This window comes from Erpetoichthys calabaricus, chromosome 2 (assembly GCF_900747795.2).
Source record: "Erpetoichthys calabaricus chromosome 2, fErpCal1.3, whole genome shotgun sequence".
In the NCBI taxonomy this organism is placed as follows: domain Eukaryota; kingdom Metazoa; phylum Chordata; class Cladistia; order Polypteriformes; family Polypteridae; genus Erpetoichthys; species Erpetoichthys calabaricus.
Genome location: NC_041395.2, coordinates 109120369 through 109145150, shown reverse-complemented (window position 1 = coordinate 109145150; position 24782 = coordinate 109120369). Strand labels below are relative to the sequence as shown.

The 24782-nt window shown below is 37.5% G+C and overlaps 1 protein-coding gene across 1 annotated transcript; it reads left to right on the top strand.

Annotated features, from left to right (window-relative positions):
* The first annotated feature begins 346 nt into the window (after nt 1-346).
* pex16 (peroxisomal biogenesis factor 16) lies at nt 347-23398 on the top strand. Its single transcript, XM_028794343.2, has 11 exons — nt 347-512; nt 612-647; nt 3514-3590; nt 3832-3965; nt 7628-7728; nt 8891-8977; nt 9318-9467; nt 10421-10493; nt 13062-13181; nt 15613-15677; nt 22493-23398. Exons 1-11 carry the CDS (start codon nt 386-388, stop codon nt 22549-22551), a joined length of 1029 nt encoding a protein of 342 aa, XP_028650176.1. The 5' UTR covers nt 347-385; the 3' UTR covers nt 22552-23398.
* The last annotated feature ends 1384 nt before the right edge of the window (nt 23399-24782 follow it).

The window sequence follows — 24782 nt, the reverse complement described above, 5'->3', positions numbered from 1 at the left end:
TAGTGACGTGTGTATTGTAAATTTTTGTTAGTTTTTCAATGACCTCAGCATATTTGATCCGTTGCAATGATGATGTAATTTGGGCAGTGTTATTTCTTTCATTTCCACAGGATAGGATGGATGATGGAGTTACTATTGCTTACAAAAGAAGGCAAATTGTTCATACTTAAGACACTTTCTCCTAAACGTTACTTACTCTTAAATTATATTGTACCCGCTAAGATATCTACCTTTAAATACTTTAATTTCACTGTGTTCAATGAGTTATGAGGAGTTTTGTTTTGATCCAGAAGATCGCACTGTGACCCAGAAGTAGTAGTTTTATCTCATCACCATTCATTGCAGGCTTCGTGTCTCCGGAAGTAATTGTTCTAGAGCTGTCGCCATGGCGGCCAGCTGTGCTGAGAAGCTGCAGCTTCTGTTTCGCCGATACGAAGACTATGTGATCCGAAACCCTGCAGCTACATCGCAGCTGGAGAACACGGTGCGCACGTTGTCATATTTGATTGCGGGTGAGCCTTTCGTTTTTTCGGCGTCCGTAATTTCTTACCTTGGTACTTTTAAATAAATCTTGCTGAGTTTTTGTTTTTTCTTTTTTTTCGTTTACTTAGGGCGCTTTGCAGAATCCCACGAGCTCTCTGAATTAGGTAAGAAGTTGCCACCACTCTAAAGTGGAGTTCATTCCTTAACGTGACAACACCAATGTTTTCGGGTCTGAGAGCAGCAAAAAAAGAACACTTTCCGAACCTTAGACATATTTGCTTTAATAGTTACAACAAATATAAGATGTTTAATTCTATCAAGCAAAGAAAGTGGTAACAAGCTGAAGTATGTTGTCGTTTTTTTAAGCCGTTTGATGCACTGGTGTGTGCCTGCACCAGATACCTGAATTCCTTCATTGAAAAGCTTATTATGAAAACGTGTGCTGAGAATGCGAGGGCAAATATTTATACCTCACTCAGGCGTACATGTGTACCTTCAAGAACTATTTTTGCACTTTTCATTTCTGTGCCGTGGAAACTAGAACTGATCAAAAATATACAGCTTTGGTATCATTCTCATAACTGTATTCTACAATGGTTTATCAGTACATTTGTTTTTCTTTTGCTATTTCATGGATACTATTGATAATTGTTTTTTTAAATTGTGCACATATTCAGTGTGAGTAATTATGTTTGTTAACCTTTAATTAACAAGGATCATTTTTATTCTGTTTTTGCTCTCAACTTATTTCCATTTTTACTTTATCCTGAATAACTGTACAGGAGCATCTCAATAAATTAGAATATCATCGAAAAGTTCATTTATTTCAGTAATTCAATTCAAAAAGTGAAACTCATATATGATATAGATTCAATACACACAGAGTGATATATTTCAAGTGTTTATTTCATTTTCATTTTGCTGATTATGGCCTACTGGTAATGAAAACTCAAAATTAAGTATCTCAGAAAATTATAATATTACATAAGACCAATAAAAAAATGATTTTTTAATACAGAAATGTTGGCCTACTGAAAAGAATGTTCATGTACACACTCAATACTCGGTTGGGGCTCCTTTTGCATGAATTACTGCATCAACGCGGCATGGCACGGAGGTGATCAGCCTGTGGCACTGAAGAGGTATTATGGAAGCCCAGGATGCTTTGATAGCGGCCTTCAGGTCGTCTGCATTGTTTGGTCTTATGTCTCTCATCATCCTCTTTAACAATACAGTCAAGCGAGTTTGCTGGCCAATCAAGCACAGTGATACCATGGTCATTAAACCAGGTATTGGTGCTTTTGGCAGTGTGAGCAGGTGCCGTCCTGCTGGAAAATGAAATCAGCATCTCCATAAAGCTTGTCAGCAGAGGGAAGCATGAAGTGCTCTAACATTTCCTGGTAGACGGCTGCGCTAACTTTGGACTTGATGAAACACAGTGCACCAATACCAGCAGATGACATGGCTCCCCAAATCATCACTGACTGTGGAAACATCACACTGGACCTCAAACAACAAATTCTGTGCCTCTCCACTCTTCCTCCAGACTCTGGGACCTTGAATTCCAAATGAAATGCAAAATTTACTTGAATCTGACATGTCATCTGCTGGTATTGGTTCACTGTGTTTCATCAAGTCCAAAGTTAGCGCAGCCATCTACCAGGAAATGTTAGAGCACTTCATGCTTCCCTCTGCTGACAAGCTTTATGGAGATGCTGATTTCATTTTCCAGTAGGACTTGGAACCTGCCAAAAGTACCAATACCTGGTTTAATGACTTTGGTATCACTGTGCTTGATTGGCCAGCAAACTTGCCTGACCTAAACCCCATAAAGTATCTGTGGGGTATTGTCAAGAGGAAGATGAGAGACACCAGACCTAACAATGCAAATGAGCTGCTCACCTCCATGCCAAGCCACACTGATGCAGAAATTCATGCAAGAGGACACCCGAACAAGTATTGAGTGCATACTGTACATGGGCGTACTTTTCAGTAGTTCAACATTTCTGTATTAAAAATCTTTTTTTTTTTTTTTAATTTAATTGGTCTTATGTAATATTCTAATTTTCTGAGATATTGTATTTTGTGTTTACATTACCTGTAGACCATAATCAGCAACATGAAAAGAAATAAATGCTTGAAATATATCACTCTGCATGTAATGAATCTATATTATTTATGAGTTTCACTTTTTGAATTGAATTACTGAAATAAATTAACTTTTCGATGATATTCTAATTTATTGAGATGCATCTGTATATGACTAGATTTTCAGCAGTTCCACAATACTGAGTATCATTAAAAATGTAAATAATTTGCTTAAAGTTGTATTCTTCGCTCTGGTAATGTATACAGTAATAAAAAACAAAAATGTCTCAACCCAGATTTGAGGTGTATTTTATATTTCCTGCCTTTAAGGTTGCATCTCCTGACTTGTAAGTAAAAGTCATATTTACACTACAAATTCTGGTATGGATCATGTTCTACAGGTATAATAGCATTTCAATTAGAGATAATTATCAGAGCTTGTCATCTAGCTGTTGTGTTTCGCCACGCCAAGTAGTTCAGATCTGAATCGGCTTTTGATAGCATTTGGTATTGTAAAAATGTGACCTCTGCATATCCTGCAAATAAGTAAAAAATGACAGACAGATACCATGATTGCACAAATTTTAATTAAAAGTAATGTTTTTCAAGTTCATCTTATCTATATCAGACTGGTTCAAAAAAGGCAACTATATCACAGTTACAAGTAAATTCTAAACTCTCAGAGTTTGCCTGGTGTGCAGCATTGTAGGCATTTGGGTTTGCACAGTGTGGCTGCAGAACAGATTATGATCTCAGTTCAAGTGAGATGTATTGTGGACACGCCAAACATAGTTTTCTGACACCCTGACTACAGACCCAGTGTGTTCAGGTATATTGCCAAGTTTTGCATTAGAATCTTTAATTTGTGTTCCATGCTGTTTTCTTCAATAATTCAATATTCTTTGCTGCACATTGTTTTTGTCTGTCTGTGCTCTCTCCTAGTCTATTCAGCCTCCAATCTACTAGTGTTGCTGAATGATGGAATTCTTAGAAAGTCTTTGGCCCAGAACATCCAGATGGTGAGCAGCATATTTTATGCATACTTTAAGTACTATATTGTTTTATTTTTTTACTTTAACTCAAGGAGGCTTGTGGATTTTTATTTCTGAGAAATACAGTTGAGAGAGAATTTCTGTATGTTATTCATGGAGTTAGATCATCAGTTTATTTTCTTAGTCTGTATTATGTATTCTTTCTAGGAAATTGGGTTCCCAGAAGAGATGTCCTTTCATTTAATAGATCTATTTTTTCTCATTTTAGCCTGTCTCCCGGCAGAGGCTGCTTACTTGGCTTACTGTACTTGAGTACATTGAAGTCTTTATGGAGATGGGAGCTGCAAGAGTTTGGGGGCAAGAAGGACGGTGGCTGATCATTATTCTTATACAGATTGCTAAGTATGGTCATATTTGGTTTCGTTTTACTAAGTGTACATGGATGTCTTGATGATTTTTCTTAAATAAATTGTATTCACAATATTGTCTAGGGAAATATTCCTAAAAGAGTTTAATTTTCTAATATATTCATATTATTTATACATATTGCATTGCACTGTAATACTTATACAGAAACATAAAATGAAGATTTACTTCTGGGGAGAATTTTTTCTGATTTGGATCTAAAAAGCAACCGTTAACTCTTTATATTAAAAAGTAATTGAATTTCCTTGTATATTAAATAAGTTTCCATTGTAGTATTATACTGTGCATTAATATTAAAAAGTAAGCTGTGAGCACTTCTTAACTTATCCTATACATGGTATTTTAAACAGGAAAATGGTAATTGTTGCAGTTTATTGAAATTTTTAATTGACATCAAACATAGTTTAAGATAACTTATGCATGCTCACCAGTGTAGTTATAGGCCTGCATTGCTTGAAAAAAACATTTTATCTGTATCATGGTTTGCACAAAGATGTATCATCTTCTAATTATGTAAATTATTTATTAAGTGATAAGTTCTGTAATAAAATTTCAAGAAACAAATCAAAACCTAAATATTTGTAGTTGAAGGTAGGAACAGAGCAAAGTAAATGTCCTGAGTTGGTACTTCTTGGGAAGGGAGGAAAACAGCAGTTTTAGTTTATTTTTACTCTTATAAATAGGACAGTGTTTGCTTTTTTTAATATTATTATTACCAAACAAAATCAACATTTACTGATCACTCATAGACCTTAGCTAGTCTATTTGTGACTTGTGCTTTGCACAGATATCTAAAGGAAACACAAATTTACTTGCCATTGTACATATGCTTATGCTTTGCATCTTCTAGCAGTTTTGAAAAGCCACCTTATCCATTCTAATCGGGTGAATCATTATTAAATACTGCTGCAACAGACGGCAGGAGTGATATTGATAATTAAGATAATAGGATTTGATATGTCCCAAACCTTCCGGGTTTGGTTTACCGGATAAACAATTCAAAGAGATTGTTATTGTCATGGGAATTGTTACATATGCATTATTTTCATTTTTACTTTAAAACTTATGTAAAAACAATATTTGTCCTTTATTTCCTGCCCCGGGCGTGGTTAAATCTCTTTGTCGTGGGATTTATAACGCTGCTCGCGTTGTAAAGGAGAGGGTCTGAACGCATGCTAAAGAGATGCGATTGGTTCAGCTGGTGTCTTGCTACTGGCCAGCTGTGTGTTTGCATCAATCACTTAAAAGCCTGTACAGCAGCTGTCCTTTTGCCACTTCGCATCTCTGCCGCTAGCGTTCTGAAGGAGGAGGAGGGGGGGGGTAGGGTGTAAGGGCTGAACGCACGCTAAGAAGTGCTCGGATCATCTGCTGGCTTGCTGCAGCTGCTGCTGGAAAGCTGCGTGTTGTGCTTGTCGTTGTTTTAAGAGCTGGGAGCACCTGAAGTGTGTCTGCCAAAAGCATTCCAACAACTGCTAGGTTAGATGTCAGTGAACTTGTTTTAAATTGTTTGTAAGTAGGGCGTGATGTGCAAAAGTCACTGTCTCACAGGTTTTGATTCCAAAGGTTGTAATGTAAAGTATCTCTCCGAGATGACCTGGTCTCGATCGCTTCGCTCAACCTCCCCGGAGGTGCGCTATGCTCCTGCCACTTCGCGTCTCTCCCGCTCGCGTTGTGAAGGGGGAGAGCTGAACGCACGCTAAGCAGAAGTGGAAGGATCGGCTACTGGCTTTGTGCTGCTTCTGCCAAGATGCCTGTTCTGCTTGTTGCTCTGCTTGTCAATCATTTAAAAGCCTGTACAGCAGCTGTCCTTTTGTCTCACTGCCTTGTCTTGCGTGACGTTAAAATGTCTCTTGCGGGATGTCCAATTGTCTTCTGAGAAGATCAAGCCTCGTCTCACTGGTCTCCCTGCCAAGATTTTTTTTATAATAGAGAGATGTTACTCATATCCTTAGCACGACATCCACATATCATATGTGTTTACAAAGTGTGTTCTAATAAGTTTACATGTGTTTAAAGCATGTGGGAGGGGTATTTCAAGGCTTAAACTATTTAAAAAAAAAAAAAAATGTTTATTTTTATGGTCTTTCTATATCGCGGATTTTCACCTATCGCTGATGGCTCTGGAACGTAACTTCCGCGATACGCGAGGGATCACTTTACTACTGTATGTTCCTAGCCCATGCAACCCAGTACAAGGTGTCAAGGAACCAACCCCTGTTCTGAGAGTATTGGGCATGAAGTAAGATCCATCCTTGTTTAGTGGGTAATATACCAGTTGCTCCAGTATAATAGATGAAATACTTCTTGCTGTATGAATTTCAAAAACATTATTTTACTGGTATGCTAAAGATCAGTGAAAAACTTGCAAACACATTTAAATTTAAAATTTATTCTTTTTCAAAACCTGTAAATCATTGTATGCAAAAGTAAAAAAAAAAATTAAATTTAATGCCCATGTATTGGTGCCTTGAAAAATAAACTTCTTTTTGTATGGACTTGTTTAAAAGTAAACCTAGCCCTCTAAGAATATTCCCACAATGATGTGCAGTTCAGTATGATTGGTGAGTTGATGCTGGCTGCAGTCCCCCACCAGTCTATATGAGAATAAGCATGTTTGACAGTGTATATATTTTAAAAGTCAGCTGTTTGAAGCAGGTAGACAGGAGAAGAAAAAGAAGTGTCATTTACATTGTTGTCAAGAAAAAAAAAACAGTACATGTTGGGGAAACTACTCTTTTATCGATTTCAAGCTAGAGACATGAATACCTGTTGTCAAATCATTTTGTGCAGAAGAGCATCGACAAACTTTTTGACAAATGAAACGTGTGTGTGTGTGCTAATAATCAATAATGCATTTGCGACTTATTAAAAATGCATTTCGCCCAAAAGGGTAGGCTTTGGAATTCCTTTAATTGTGAAATAATTTCATAGTTATACAGGTGTAAGGCAAGTTTTACACAGTTTAAAGGAGTATTGATATAAGTGATTGATTATGGGTCAGCTTGAATGTGCCATGGAATTGAAGCTATTTTTGTTTTTGCTTTGAAGTCTGCAAGAGAGATAATATACTCCATTAAAATCTTTCTTTTTTTTAAGAAGTTTAATGTCTCTGTATCAAATATTATTTTAAAATCTGGTCAATCAGATACTAACATTATGAATAATCCTTCCTGCTGTCCAGGATGACTGTCCTATTCACAGGAAAGATTTGCTGCAGAAGGAAATCAACGTGGTTACACCAAGTTGTTAAATAATGAACAGCATTGTTCACTAATGTACCGCCAAAAAAGCACATCACCCTTTTAACGGAGTACCAGAGCCATTCACTGTTTGAATCAAGGTCTTTGGTCTGATTTGATAGTGTGCCACTTGTCTATTTATTTAATGCACAGCGAAAGGTTATTGACCCCATTTCATTTTCCTTGTGCTAGTTTTCATTTTCCTTGTGCTAGTTTTCATTTTCCTTGTGCTAGTCAAAAACTTGCAAACATACATATTTACTCACAGCTTTTACGGTCGGTTTCTTCAGGTACTGGGTTACAGTATATTTCTGCTGAAATGTAAAAAAATGTAGTGCTGAATTTTATTTTATGGACATTTTGTGTAATGATTTTATATCATTTTAATTTATTTTTTAGGGCAATCCTACGTATCTTATTGCTTTTCTGGTATAAAACTGGAATCCAGACATCCCCACCAATCATTCCTCTTGATAGAGATAAGCAGCTCAGGGATGAAGGTAATACACTTAGCTTAGTATTTATAAAGAGAAAAAAAGATTTTAAAAATAGTTATGGTAAATCATTTTGCATTTTGTTAATATTTGTAAAATTAAAGTTTCTTAGTCTATTCTACACAGATGTTACTAAGTGCACTGTGAACCAAAATGGAGGTTTCAGAACAGCCTCTGAACATAGCCTTGCTGTACACTGGCCAACCATTCTCATGAGTGGTGAAGCGTTTTGCATAATCAAACTACAATGAGGATATTGCAGGCTTCGATAGGCTTTTTGTGCTGTTAAACATCAACAAGGATTGCTAGGAACATGTCACAAAATGATGATCACACTTAGCTCAGTTTCTCAAATTGTATGGCCTTGGGATCCAGATTCTCCTGTTTAGCTTCACTGATGACTCACAGATAGCAATTAAAGAGAGGGAGGGTGGGTTGCTACATGTTGAAATGACTGTGATAAGAAAAGCAGGGCTTTAAGATGCCCCTTAGTGAGACCAGTGATTAGAAATAAAGTGGTTGGGGTTGCAGGATTTCTCCACTGGGTGAATGTCACAGCAATTCAGTAGCTAAAACTTTATATTTTCTTTCCTGGTGTGTTTGCAACACAAGGACAGCAAATTGTGACCCAGAAATGGGTTGTAAATTCAAAAATTGAGAAACACACCTGTATTGGAAAATTGGGCAATTTTGTGTGTCTGTGTGTGTATAGTAATAATAATAATACATTTTATTTATATAGTGCCTTTCCCATGCTCATGGATCACCCATCCTTGTAACACCATCAGCAACAAAGCACAGTAGAATCAACCTCCATTTTCTCACGCTGCTGAGACATAATGCCCATGGACAGTGTTTATACATTAGTACTGTTGCGATTAGTTGCTGCATCTGCAGACTTGCAGGTTATTGAGTTTGTGAAGTTGATATTGCAGTGATTTTCCACTTAATTGTTGTGAGGGTCTTGCAGAATAATGTCATTTTTAAAGTTAACTAGCATCTCTGTACATTTATGTAAGTTTTATTGAAATTTCATGTTCCTCCTAGTAAAAACAACTGAATCTGCAGAGTTACTAAAAGTCAGACCTGGTCTTATATAATGTGCAGTATATTGTTCTTTGCCTTGTATAGTCTTGTGTGTTTATTGAGATATTTCCTTATTAAACAGAGCATACAAAAGAAGAAAATCAGGAGCAGCTGCCAGTAGCTTATGTCGGTCATAGATCTGGTAGAGTGATGAGGTCTCTCTCTAAATGTACGTAACAAATCTGTTTATATCTATTTTGCAAACATATAGATTAAATTGTTATTATTTTACTGTGCTAAGAAATTTTATTTTGGACAAATGTGGTCTTCTTATACAGTGTGCACTTTGAATCTGTTTCAGAGTTATGTTAAACTGGTTTTCTTCCATGTTCCAGTGATGTGCAAATTAAATTAATTTTGCACTCTTAATTGTCCCAGTACAAGTGTGTGTGTGTCAAAGTAAGCTCCCAAGTCACTGAAAGCCAGTAAGATATTAGCAGGTTTTGGCTGGTTCAGTAAGTGGACAGAGAGGTCTAATCACTTTAGTTTTTTTGTTTAATCTGGTACAGCATCATCTATGCATTCCACAAACTGGGATTTATCTGGACAAGATGGGCTGGAAAAGGTGGCAGGTGACAGGAGCTATCAGGCCTCAACACCACTTGGAATGCAGGAAACTGTTGCAGAGTTCATCTACATTGGCCGTCCTGTTATTCATTGTATCCTACATTAAGTTGCAATAGAGCATATTTCGGTAGTCTGTTATATCACTGTTTCTTACTTTATATGAACAAATTACTGTATTCCAAATTCATATCATAATCATTATTTCATTAGCTGTTATGATTAATAATTAAGTTTGGTTAATCTAATGTAGTATAAGTATTATACAAACTAACGTTTTCTCCAAGGCAATTTTAGTACTACCTAATAAAATAATGTAGACATTTCAAAATTAGCATTATTGTTTTAAGTGTGATTACATTGATATTTTAATCTTTCTTTTTTCTTCAAACCAAACTTCTGAAGATTGTGATCCTTGAGCCTTGATCAGAACCACTAGATGTTATCACACTGCACTACGATGTCTATGCATGTTGTGAGTTGTTTGTCAAGTTTTCTTTATGTATAAGTTTATGTATAAGTTCCTTTTACCATCATTCACGTTAAAGCAGTGTTTAAAACACTTATATGAAAACTGTTTGATCAATTTTTTAAAACATCTCAGACAGTTTAACCCCAGGTTTCTATCTAAGTGAAAAATATATAAATATGCACACATGGCAACCACATATCTTAATAACTTATAATTTGCCACAGCATTAACATATTGGCAAAAATATTTTACCATATACCATTATATCATATGGTGCTTACATTTGGGATAAATACGACAATGACTTCTTCTAGTTTTTATTCACGTTTGGGCCCAACACGTTTGGTGTTATTAGTATTAATTATTAGTGATGTAAATAACGTTAATGTTGTAAGACACCTTTCAATCTAACATATTGCCCTGTTTTCCACATTTTATGTTCGACTATTCATTTTCTTAATATTTTTTCTTGGGGTAATAAAATAGATGAAGCATTGTTACTATCCGTAGGATTGTGTAGAATTTTAATTGTTTCTGTCTATTTAAGAGAAGGTTCCTTAACATTTTGTAACTCAGTGCTAAGTCTTGGCATTTGGGGAACAAAGTCCTGGAAGCCTTGGCTTATTTCTGGAGTGCTTGACGTAACAAGGTAATATTTTGCATGTGCATGAAGAATTTGATAAAATTTAATAGCTTTAATTATTATTCTGTTCTTAATTCTTACTGAGTCTAATTTGCAAAGCTTATTTGATTAGTGTTATTAGGCAGAAGAAAGTTGTTGATGACAAAACATTTAAGTGTCCTGTTTTGCAACAAAAACATCTTCCTTTTAACCCTATATGTGTCCCTCTCAATATGTTACGTCATGTTATTAAAATCAATAGAAACTACATTTTCATCATTTTGTCATTTAATTGCTATATTCATTGGTAATTACACACATATTGATATAACTATAAACATGCCTCCAAATATTTGGGTAATATTGAAAACTAGCCGACGTCCGCCGTAGCATACGGCGGTGTAAGAATAGGAACGGAAAACGGTGAGAAAGGAATTCAGAAATCAAGAAGAAATAAATACTTCTTGAAAGACAGAGTTGTGAATAGGTGTTTTGGTGGAGATGACAGATAATGAGTCGAAAGATCTAACCCTAGAAAAAGCCACGTACAACTGACTGTGGCTGAAGATTGGTTGTTGTAGATGAACGCAAATCTTTGCAAACGTTTGTCCTTGAGACTTGTTGATAGTCATGGAGAAGGCGAATCTGACTGAGTGGGAATTGTGTGCGTTTAAATTTAAAAGGGAGATTGGTGTCGGAAGGAAGGAGAGAGATTCTGGGAATGAAGATTGTTTCAGAATTTTGGATAGCGATCAGTTTGCACTCAATAATATTTGTAGGTATTCAGGTAACGATGAGTCTTGCTCAGTTGCAAAGAACTTTTGATGGCATAATATTTCGGAGGAGCATAACTACAGCTCCCACCTTCAGATGAAGGATATGGGGAGGCATGCCAGTTGGTGTGAGGGTGTGTAAAAACTCCTGTGGGTACGTTAGTTGATCATTAGGATCGTCACTGACTACTGTATCTGCACTCTTGATGGTCACTTTTTCGCCCTGTATAAGATCAAGAACTTTGTTGTTAATATGTAGAGAATTGTCATTTGTGACATTCAGTATTGGTCTTGTAGCAAGTTCTTGGGGAGTCACAGTCAAGAAATTAATATCACTGTAAAGTTGAGCAACTGGGTCTTGTTGTGGTGGTAAACATTGAGAAGGTAGTTCTGCTGTGTCTCTAGTTTTACCTTCCCGAACTTGAAAAAGCCATTGAACAAATTGAGTTTCATTTCGAGAGCTGTCATATTTTTTGTGAGTTTTAGGACTTTCATTTCGTTCCATAGCCTGTGTTTGTTGATGGAAGAGGCAATGGTGAGGGCTCGAGAATCGCGGAAGATAACAGGCAGTATTTGGCGGAAATTAGGGATACTGTCATTCATTTTATAACAAAGGCTTAGGAAACAACTGTCGCAGTATAACGAAAATAGGAAGGAGCGAAACGAATAGCACGGAGCGAAACCAATGCCAATGGTCGACAGAATACCTTCCTGTAGCAGGCTACAGAAAAGACTCCCAGGCGCACACATGGCTGAAGTGAAAGGTCACACGATCAGGCTAGATATAGGGTGGTGACGTGACACCAATGGGGTCATGAGAGAGGAGCAGGGAACGTGGTAGTCCAAAGGAGGAATAGAAATCGAGAAAAGAGGCGTGGGAGTGTATGGGAGGCCTCGGGCAGTGTGGAGAAGGGTTTGGAAGAGCAGGAATAGGAATCAAGAAATGCCGTGTTGGATGCGTGTGGGTGGGACCAGTTTTGAAGAGGAGCCTCAGGCAACGTGGGGAAGGGTTTTGAAGAGGACGAATAGGAATCGAGAAATGCCGTGTCAGCTGCGTGTGTGCGGGACCGGTTTTGAAGCGGAGCCGCAGGCAGCGTGGGGAAGGGTTTGGAAGAGGACGAATAGCAATCGAGAAATGCCTTGTCGGCTGCATGTGGGTGGGACCACTTTTGAAGAGGAAACAGGATGAACTAGAAGAGAAATATATATGAGATTGTCACTGAACTTTATGAGATGATTGAGATAATTTCAAATATTACACTGGAAAATTACTTTCAGGTTTACCATGTATCCATAATACAATGAAATTCATATATGTGTTTCTCACACATACTAATGACAGTAAAGCAATACTAACAGAAAAAAAATAATTTTATATATATATATATATATATATAGATGTATGTACTGTATGTATTCTATAATTAACCCTTCTCAGAATAAAGCAAGTTTAGAGAAAGGATAGTGTAAGTTCTAAGTGTCCTCAAGGATGGTAGAAGGGAAAAACTAACTGCCCAGGATGGATAAGGTCTCTAATAATATTGTTTATTTTCTAAGGAGCTATGTGTTCTGTATGTTTTGAATGGAAGGCAGTTGTGTGTCAGTAATATTCCATACCACCACTACCATACTTTTTTGTCCTGATAGGTAAAATATATGTATTAATATTGTCTGCACTATAATGGTGGCAGATCAGCAATCTGTCATTTCTACCATACTTTGGAAAGCTAAAATAACTGTCAGCTGAGTAAATTACAAACATATTTAGAGGTAAATTCATAAGGGCTAGTACTGAAAATAATTTTGTTTACTGTTTTTTTAGTTTGGGCCTAATGAATGATGTAAAGGTGCTCAACAGAAGAGAGCAAACAGAAATGAGACGGAGGGCCTTTCTTCTCCTGTACTACCTTCTCAGATCACCCTTCTATGATCAATTCTCAGAGTAGGTGCATCTCTGTACAATATATGTGTGTATGTGTGTGTGTACATGTATGTATGTATGTATGTATGTACTGTGTATATATATGTGTGTGTGTATACAGAGGTGGGTAGTAACGAGTTACATTTACTTGAGTAACTTTTTAAAAAAAAATTGTACTTCTAAGAGTAGTTTTACTGTACCATATTTTTTACTTTTACTTGAGTACATGCTACTGTTACTCCGCTACATTGGGCAACACTCGACTCGTTACTTTTTTCCATTTATACATTAGACACGCTATATTTTTGCCAAAGAGAAGTCACCACTTGATCTACTGCATGACTGCTTCACCAATCAGACATAGTCATGCAGTCACATGACTACACACAAACTTCCTGCGTCTGCAGCCTGTGAGAGACTTTTAGTCATGCGGGGCTCCTGTTCACTGCTAAACGGTCACTTCAGCTTCACTGCAAGAACCTTGAGAGCCAACTCCTGCTGAAGCTTAACCATCACTTCACTGAGTGAAGAACAAGCACGTTTTGACCAAACATGCAGAGACACAGACAGTCATGGTAAAGTGAGACTTCTTGTACGTGCACAAGCTGCCTTGTTCTAATTTTATTTTCTATCAGCTGTGGTATTTGGAGGGCAAGTGTGTGATGATGCCGGTCCCCTACAGACTCTTTTTTCTTTTCTCCTTTACTTTGATTCCCCCCTTCTTTTTTTTCGTGCCAACCCGTATATATACGCTCCCGTCTGCGTGGGCTTTAATCACACGCCATAGAAAGCCAATGAAGCAATTGAGAACGATCACACCTACATGTGCAGGTGTGACTCGCTCCAACTACCTCATTAACTCCCTCGGTCATGCAATTGTGCCTACGGAGAGTGACATGGCTTTATGGATTTGAATTGGCCTTTTTTTTTTTTTTTTTTTTGAAGCTGCGAACCCGCTACACCACAAAGTGAATATACCATCAGTGTACAGTATATCTTGCCACTGTAAGTTGTTTGCACTGTTCAAACGTACATGTTACCGACTGTAGGTAATGGGGCTCGTCACCTGGGATCTTGCCACACAGTGTATATGGGGACGCTCTGCCCACAGCAGGCAGTTGACCACTGTGCTGTCCTTCCCAGTTCCCAAGTCCATTCTGGGTGTCATTCTGTGGCTCCCGCTGTAGCCTCAGTAATTTTCTTCTATATCTGGGTTCTGTCATAGAAAGGTAATATTGTCAATCCCTCACTGACCTTCCGTTATGTAGGCCTCCTGGTCAGGTATGGAACACCGGTTTGTCCTTCACTATATATATATATATATATATAGATATTTATTATATATTGAGAGAGAGATAGATATACTGTATATTTATTATATATTGAGAGAATAGATATATAGATAAATAAATATAAAATACTTTAACAGTTCAATATCCATATATACATGCTCTAACCTTTTTGAGGTTGTTACCCCCTTATCTTTTGTTTAGTGGGCTGAGTTTGTAGCTTGCACTGATCAGGAGTGCACATTGCATCCTCAGGAGGATGCTACTGCCAAATAGGTCAAGCAGTATCAGATGTTTTGCTTCAACTCTTCCTCTTTGATTACAAAAGATTTGTAAATTCAAGATTCATTATATGTCAACTGTGTATCTGATAATATTGCAGTGACAAATATTGTAACCTTTTATCAGATTCCTGCAAAATATCTGTCTTCTGTACAGGGGCGGCGTTAAAAATAATTTAATGCCAGTAAACTCATAGAAGTACTTGTGTTATCTTTTCTTCCTGAAAACATTTTGTATTTAATGGGTCTGCCATTTTTGTAAACTTTGCATTGTATTAGGGTAACAGTTGTGCTGTGGATAGTAATGCTTCTTCATGTATCCAGTTGTTATCTGTATGGTATTTTCATTATCTCCACATGTCTGTGTAGGGATCCAGGCAGGTACTTCAGTTTTTCAATCACTTTTCAAAGACATTCAGGGTTGGTTAATTAGCAAGTGTAAACTGGTGTCAGTGTGATTGTGAGGACCCTGTGATTGACAGCTGCCCCAAAATAGGCCTCTGCCCCTAACAACTCTGAACTGAGATAAGCAGGTTTGAGAATGAAATGTTATGTGCTGCAATAGACTGGAATAGCCAGTTTAGCACAACTGCACAGTCTGCATGATTGCGCTGACTGTGTGACCCAAAGCAACTTTTCTAAATAGCATTTTTAGAAGCAGTGAGAATGAACCCTAAGTGTGAATTTTACAGTGTACTGTATTTCAGTAGACATGATAGTTGCATATCTAAATAAAAGTGGCAGAGTGGAAAATAATAAAGAAAATTTTATAGTCACTCAGACTGAATATCCTCCATATTAAAAGCTTGCATGTTATCCCTATAAGTAAATAACAGAACTTTGTTTTATATATATTGTATTATTGTTTGTTAACTTTTTTAGGACAAAAATACTTTTTGTACTTCGCTTACTAGCAGACTATGTCCCAGGATTGGGACTTATTGCACGTAAGTATAAATATTTACCTTTATTTTAATGAAAAGGAAATGTGGGTAAAATAAGTTTTTTGGTAAAATAAGTACATCTTTATGTATTTCCTGTTATTATTGCTTGAATTCAAATTTAAATATTTATAATATTTAACATTCATTACAGTATATAGAGGAGTCCTGCTTTGATTTTGTTTTTGCTGAATTCAGGGCATGTACACCAAATCCAATATGTTTATAGGATTCACGTGTGTGATTCATTGTTTCAGTATGTCATCAGTATCTTTTTTTTGCAGCTTTGCAAGTTAAGTCTACATTGTCCTGATCTCAGTGTAGTTGGAATCCTGCTAGTCAAATAGTAATAGAATCATTTTGATGGAGTTTATTGGTCCATGTGGCAGTCTGCTGTTTATTTTATTTTTTATGTTAGTCTTAACAATTTTAAGAGGTTCTACATTTATCATCTGGTTATCTGGATGGTTGTTATTCTGATAATGGGTTATGTATATCACCATAAATCCCAGTGTTTTTTTATGGTGATGACACAGTCCACAGCTTTTTCGGTTGTAGTTAGCAAGAATGTAGGTTGGACATATCTTATTTTTTATCGTATCTATCACTTATTTGAGCTGGACATCAACTTATTTCATTTATATAGATCTTGAGCATAGTGTCTCGCTAGTAAGTAGCATGTGTTTAGTGCAGATGTACACAGTGTAATTGCAGTACAACTTCACTGAGAGACATACTATATACAGGAGTTAGTTTTGCTTAGTAGTTTAGTAGTTATCTTTTTCTATTCAAGTGGCCTTTGTTGCTGAAAAGAGTAACTCTGAGGTGTAATGTGTGGGCTTCATAACATAGATATTTGTCATTCATAATTGTGTTCAGTTTTAAATTCATTGCTGAACTGAAGAGATGGCACACACATGAAAATGTATTGGTAATGCATAGCTAGAGGCCTCTAGTGAAAGGTGGAAAGTTTGTGCAATGTCAGCTTTAATAGTTCATCGAAGAAAATAACTAATGATGTCACCAGCAGACTAAATCTAAAACCATCAGAATCTTGGGTAGGCAATGGGCCAACAGACAAACTCATTAATGATTTTCTAACTTTTGGGCCAGTGGTTCATATCCTGCTGTTTTAATGCTTTATAGAGGCAGATCATTCACAGAATTACTGATTGCAGAAAATTGCAGTGATACTTTTCATATTATGAAATAGCCTTTTGATATATCATTAATGAAACTATTATGAGTTTATAAGTATGGTTAAATGTTATAATTGTAATTTTAAATTTCTTGAAAGGAAAGGAAGCTTTTAAAAAGTTTTGAAGACTTGCAGATGTAGCATTTTATGTTTTCAACTATGGTTGCTGTGTTACTAGGCTTTGCCCAGGAAGTTTCATAAGACAGTGGACCTCTGTGTATAGCTCCATTGGTTAATTGGATGTATCATAGTAATATGTAACCAACTAAGTAGTTTTTTTTTTTAATAATATATATTCATTCCACCCCCCCAGATCAGACACATACACATGCAGACACAAGTGCCAATATACCCCCACAACACAGGATTTTATTTGGCTGTGGGAAACACTTTCATTTCATTTCCCACCTTCCTAGCATATTTACAAGCACAAATAAAGCACACATTTTCTTATTTCTTTCTTTCCTTTTCTCTTTCTCTATCTTTCCACCTCCACTCCTCTTCTAGCAAGCTTCATCCCAACTCTGGCTCCCTGAATGAAGTGAGGCAGTCCCTTTTATGCTGTACCCAGGAGCACTTCATGTGCCCCATCAGCATGATCCAAAAATACTTCCAGGTGTGGTGGAAGCCCGATGTAGTAGGGCTCCATTGCTCCTGCAGCACCCCTTGGTGGCATCCCTTGAACCCAACAGGGCTGTTCCAAAGTCCAACTCCCATGTACCCCTGTGGGAATCTGAGGCACTGCTCCAGGTGAGGTAGTGTCTTGTGCATGTGTGCTCCCCTCATCCTTCCAATATGGAGGCACCCTGGCCAGGAAAGGGCCCCGACCGGTCATCACTATATATATATATATATATATATATATATATATATATATATATATATATATATATATATGAGAGATATCGATTTTAGGATTTATGCATTTCATATTGCATTCCACATGGTTAAATCATTGATATAGATGATGAATAATGTATATTTTATTCATTTCAGCCAGCTTATTATAATTCAATTCCAAAGTGCAGTTTGAATTTATACTAGGAGAATAGTTGTATTAATAGAATTCCTTGTCAGAAAATGGTTTTGCATGTGTATACAGCACAGCCTAAAAATGTATTTATGAATTAACATTCACAGATTCTTACTTCTTGCATGTGGTGATATGTGTGGCTGCTCAAAATAGCTACAAAATGTAGATATCCTCGTTGTGTATGCATTTAAAGCATTAGTCACAACTGCTAAATTAGATAATCATATCCCTTTTCCTCTGCACTCCACACAGTGCTTTTTAGATTTTACGCATGCTGAAATTTTATTAAGAGAAAATACAAAATTATCTAAATAAATGTGTTGTTTGAATATTTTGTGTTTTACTGCTAATTTACAAGTAAAACATAACCTGTCTATAAAACAAGGAAAATAAAGTGATTCAGCAGTAAATGTCAACAGTGGAACGACAGGCTCCTTATTGTCAAATAACATGGAGCGTGCAAGTACAAACTAAATGCTAACCATTTAATTAAAGGGAAAAATGAAAAAATATTTAATCATATATATATATATATATATATATATAAAAGACCAAGTCACCCGACCATGGGGTACGCACGCACGCACAACAGAGCCCCGCCCGCCAACTCTAACCCTCCTCCCACTTCCACCGTCGCTCTCGAGGCATGCACACTGTCTGCTCATGTGCCCGCCCCCAACTCCTCACGAAACACATCCTGAGTCGCTTTGCTCTGTGCTACAGTCCACATGCACCTCTGAGCCACATTGACTGTTCATTTTCCTAACATGGCCACCGCTTCACATGTATTTCATGGAAACAACTCTTCTTTCAAGGTTGTACAAATTCCTGCATCAGGTAGCTGTTTCTTTCTATCAGTCGGATATTTCTGGAAAAATGTAAGCGACGAAACTGTTGCTCTCGAACTTCGCAACATGATTGTAACCTTTGTTTGCCAACATTGCGATAACTTCGGTGACGTGCTGTCTGTTGTTCTTAGTCACGGAAGCATAGTCATACAGTCTGCTCAACAATACGCTGACTACATGAATACTTCCAGAGTTTATGGTGGCGAGGCAGAAATTGTGGCGATGTCTCAAATACTTCCAGCTACTATCACCATTCACTTCCGAGAACATCCTTCATTCCCCGAAGAATTTCTTAGCAGTCTTACTCCCACTGGCATACCTCCGCATAAACTCAAAATTAAAATTGGTTCAGTCGTCATGCTTCTCAGAAACCTCATGCCAGCAAGAAGTCTCTGTAATGGCACTAGACTGACTGTTACCAGCATTCACCGCAATGTACTGGAGTGTAAATCTATCGCAGCTGCTACCTGACAAACTGTCCTTATTCCCCAGATTTCCCTGACCCCATCAGATTCAAATTTGCCTTTTACTTTTACACGCAGACAATTTCCTGTTAGATTAGCCTTTGCAATGACAACTAATAAGGCACAGGGCCTAACTCTCAAAAAGATATGCCTGTATCTGCCAAAGCCAGTTTTCAGTCACGGACAATGGTATGTTGCTCTTTCCAGAGTTCCATCTTTTCATTCACTCACAGTCGTATCCTCAAACCCACCCCATTTGGACAACTGTGTCTTTCAGGAAGAGTTCACCCATCAATAAATAATTATGCGGCGTATAAAATGCCGCGGGTCGGCTAGTAGTAAAATAATGATCTTTTTTTCTTCCACATTTTAGTCTGTTTTCCTTTGTTTGATGGAGACCCATTTTAAACTTGCCAAATAAATACCAATACCTCGGTTCACGAACGTCTCTGTACACGTACAAATCGGGTTACGACCAAAAAGTTCACCAAACTTTTGCATCTGTTCATGACCACACACTCGGTATATGAACAAGCCAGTTATCCTTTCGGTTTGTGCGCGCCGATGATTTCCGCACGTGTTCAGTCTCTCCCTGTGTAGCGAGCGAGCGTGTGAGAGATAGAGAGAGACACGCACACGCGCGCGCAAGAGAGACAGAGAGCGAGACACGCACGCGCACACACACATACGTACGCACACGAGCGAGAGAGAGAGGGCTGGCCGCAAAAGGCCGAGAAGGCGGTTAAAGAATGCACTGGCCTTGTTTTTAAAGAGACTGATTCGTGTATTGTTTTAACCTCGTTGTATTTAATGAAGACTTTTTTCTATTGGATTTTAACCTCCACTTCACTTCTGTTTACAGCGATCGGTTCGTAGCGTGCATTGTTGCAATGTTACTTTTCTTGGTTGTTTATTAAATTACGGATTTTTCAAATGTTAATTTTTTTTTTCCCTGTGCTTAAAAAAGTGTTTTTAGCGAGCGGTTCGTAGTGCAATAGCGCAAACTCTTGCAATGTTTGTTTTCTCTGTTGTTCAAGGTTTTCTCAGTGTTATTCAATGTTTTTACATTTAGTTTACTATTACTCTGTGCATTCTATGGTATAATTAACTATATTTGTGCTTAAAAATCTTTAAAAAAATATATATTTACATACAGTTCATACGGTCTGGAAAGGATTAATTGTATTTACATACAATCCTATGGGGGAAATTACTTCGGGTCACTGTATTGTGAAAAATAAGAAATTGCAATCTATATATATATATAATTCACTAAGCCGCCAACAAGTAGCCACCCATGGAAAGCACGCAAGACAGCCACGCCCACCAACTCTAAGACCATTGGATACGACGAAAACTCGCCGAGCCACTCCCACCACCTCGGACGCAGCACCTCACAACACAGGGCGTCATTCACGTTCGTCTCTGCTAGACTCCACATGCACCTCTGAGCCACGTTGACTTTTCATTATTCTTTTCGGTTATGATGCACGCACCACCATCGCAAACTGTTTTACACGCCATGGTCTTAGAGTTAGTGGGTGGGTCTCCGTGAGTTGCTCTTGCGAGCGGGCACATGACCAGGCGGTGTGTATGCTTTGAGAACGAGGGTGGACGCGGCAGGACCATGTAAGAAGAGGCATGTTTGTCGCAGATGTGAATCGCTGAATGAGCATGCGACGGCAGTCCTCCAATTGCCAGTCATGGACAATTGTATGTTTCCCTCATACAAGGAAGCAGTCTTTAAAAACCAATAAGCCCTGTGCCTCTGTTTCATTAGCGTCTCACCTGCTTCACCGATGCAGGCCCTGCAACAATCGAGACGCTCTCTCAGCAGCTGACCTTCTACACAAGCTGTGTGGGTGTTAGTTAGTTAATTAGTTACTCAAAGGATTTCAGGATTTAATATGCACAAGCGGTAGCACTGCAAAAGCAGCCCAAACCAGAAAACACGGCTGGCAAAAAGTGGCCGACAAATTAAACGCGTGTGCATTGTACTTACTGAAAGCAGCGTTACGGATTTTGCAAATGTTCATTTTTTTTCCCTCCTTTTAGACAACTGTGTCTTTCCGGAAGTGTTCAGCCATCAATAAATAATTATGCGGCGTATGCCTGCAGGAACACGTGCAGCGAGCAAGAGAGAGAGCAAGCAAGCAACACACACACACGCACGCGCGAGAGAGAGAGAGAGAGAGCGAGCGCTGGACACATAAGAATAATAATACTTTGTTATATTGATATAGCGGTGTTCTCAGTATTCAAAGCACTATCCACACAGGGAGGAACCGGGAACCAAACCCACAATCTTCCACAGTCTCCTTACTGCAAAGCAGCAGCACTACTACTGCGCCACAAGGCAGTTAAAGAATGCACCGGGCTCGATTTTGTTTTCACTTCTGTTTACAGAGATCGGGTCGTAGATAGCATTGTTGCAATGTTACTTTTCTTGGTGGCTTATTACATTACGGATGTTTCACATGTTCATTTTTCCCCTGTGCTTAAAAGACATTAAAAAAGTGTTTCTCAACTGTGACTCCGGAACCTCACAGTATGCAAGCTATATTAAGCGTCAACAACGAAGACCTGCTACACCTTAATCTGCAAGTACTGACAACGGTGTCATTCAGGAAGTGTTCACCCATCAATACATAATTATGCGGTGTAGCCGCGGGTTGGCTAGCACAGTAGAAAAGTTCAGATAAAGTGTAATGGAAAATGCATGCCACACCTTATTTTCGTTAATCCCCAGCAACATTCTTTATTCAAAATAATCTTCAGCTTAACTTTGGAAGTGTCCCTCTCTGATATTGCTATAGCAAAACATTCATTCCTCCAGAGCAGTACTGTGATGTTGGCGCTTTTAGCATTGAAAGTTTGACACATTGAGCTATCTGAGAAAATGACACTTTGCACTGATCTTCGTACTTGTGCTTAAGAAAATGTTATATTTTTGCATTTAAGATGTTTTCAGACTTGATAACAAATTTTGGAACTTTTTTTTATTTCAGAGTGCTTAGATGTTAAATTGAGGCAGAACTCAGAATTCAGATATGCAATTTGAATGTTTTCTCATTTTTCACTGCATATTTTCTTTGAATCCTTTCATTTTCTCATCAAACGCTAATATTGTTTTGTCTTTGTCCTCCTGGCTATTATTGTGTCAACTGTTATTTTAATAACTTGATTTTAAATATTGCTGTGATTGAAAAGATCGATTAGGTTTTCTTAGTTGTAAAAAGAAATAGTTGTTTTATTTAATGTTTTCCTTTGTTTTCTAGGTCCATTGATGGATTATTTACCTGTGTGGCAAAAGATATATTTTTACAATTGGGGTTAAGGGTGCATTTTTCACAATGCCAGTCCAATGCAACTGAATGAGTGCCTTTGTTATAAAAATTAGTACTGAAAATGACTCGGACTTATTGAAATAATAAGTTATAATGGTTATTGACTGTCTATGTTAAAAAGTTTAATTAACATTTTGTTTTTTAGCCTGATTGAGTTAATAAAATATCTTGGTGACATTTACTGAATGTTTATAGCAGCACATAGATGCCACTGCCAATGATTTGGCCTAAAAGAAATTAGAGTAAAGGGTTACAGCTAGAAATAATGAAAGACTAATAGCAGAAATGCCAGATTTGATGTCAACCCTGTTCAGTCCTGTGATTCAGTTCCATTCTTTACAGCGCCCTTTACAAACTTTTTTGTTTTAACTCAGTTTTGTGTGCAGATTTTATTGAAATATGCATGTAATTGGTCAACTTTGCCGTCTAGACCATCAGCATGTATACGTTACCCCTGAAACCACAAATCCAGAAATACATGTACCTGTTCCAGTGACCAACGACAATTTACAATTAATTTAGCAAAGTAACTAGTTACATAATTAGGCCTTTGCTTCCTTTTTAACAAGTTTGCAGAAACTTCAAGAAAATCAAATGATTCAGCATTTTTCTACATCTGTAAATGTCACCTTTGATTTTTAAATATTCTGCAAGTAATGGGTTTTAACATCCACAAATAATCTAAAGGGTTGTGGTTATTATGGGTCAGCAGCCAAGCAGATGAAAGGAATTTTTTTCACTGTGTGAAAAATGTACAATTGGATTTGCTCATAAATATCATGAAAGAATATCAAATTATACTGTATTTTTATTATTCAATTAAAGAAATTTAAAATATTTTTATTGAAGTGTCATGTTTGTGACTAATTTACTAGGTTGTAACATAATTTCTTAACATGTAAAAGGAAAATTGTTTTATTTAAACTATGCTAGAGAAAACACAAGTGATGGTCTCCTGAGCACTAGAAATAGTTCTCTTCACACAGTCTATTTGTTGGCGTACACCAAAAGAAGTTCATAGACATCATGCTTGCTGGTTGCATTTTTCTGTTTCGTTATTGCAGCTCACTGCCTTTTGAGGATGTGGTAAATAGCAGTAAATTCAAGGTAATGGTGAGTGATTACATTCATCTTATAATGAAACATTTCCATCATGATAGTAGTGCAGTCTTCCACGATTCCAATGACTCCATCCAGAGGACTTGTGTGATTTAAACAGTGTGCTAATGATGTAAACCACAACCACCATTCCAATCATCTGGTCTCTATCCAACTGAGTGCTTATACCAGATCCTGGAATGGCACTTGAGAGAGTGTTTTCTACCACTGCAATTAAAACAACAATTAATGGTGTTACCTTATGGATAAACAGTGTTTGCCGTCTCCAGGACAGTCTCTTACCCTTATAGAATCTATGCCTGGTAGCTCATGGTGGGGAAACACCCCAATAAGAGTTTATGCGGGTTTTCCTTATATTTGCTATTTTTTCACACTTAACACTCACCAAGTGAAGTCCAGTAAAGGTATAAGAGATTCACCCCATCCAGTCATATGATCCAGAATATCAAAAAAAAAAAACAAGAAGATCAAAGTTCAGGTCATCTATAACCCTTTGAAATAAAATGAACCCCACGTTGCAGAGGGTGCCTTCTTTGTAGCCATATGTTGCTTAAGGCTACTAGACCAGCACTTAAGAACCACATAAACAGAATTAATAATGATGGCATTTTCTTTTGCCTAAAGTGTGAGTACCTTTGGTACTGGTGCCACTCTGTCTATATTTTGCATTTACTGTATTTTCCAGTTCCAAATTATTAAGGATAAAAAAACTAAAATGTTACTTTTTTCTCATTTAAATACAGTGTTAGACATTACCCAGCCACAGGGGATGCACAAACCAGTATGTTTCTTCATGTCAGTCCCAAGCCTGAATAAATGGGGAGGGTTATGTCAGGAAGGGCATCCGGTGTAAAATTTTGCCAAATCAATATGCGGAGAACAATACAAATTTCCATACCAGATTGGTCGAGCCCCATTAACAACAACCACCACCAGTACTGTTACCCAACAGGGTAATTGGGCTACTGCTGGCCGATGAAGAAAAGGGGGGAGACGTGTCCGGAAGCAGGCAGAGAGGAGGAAGGTAAAGAGCGTGGAACTAAGGGTAGGAACTTTGTCCCCTTACCAGTCATACTGCCAACATTCAGAGTTAGCAGATATG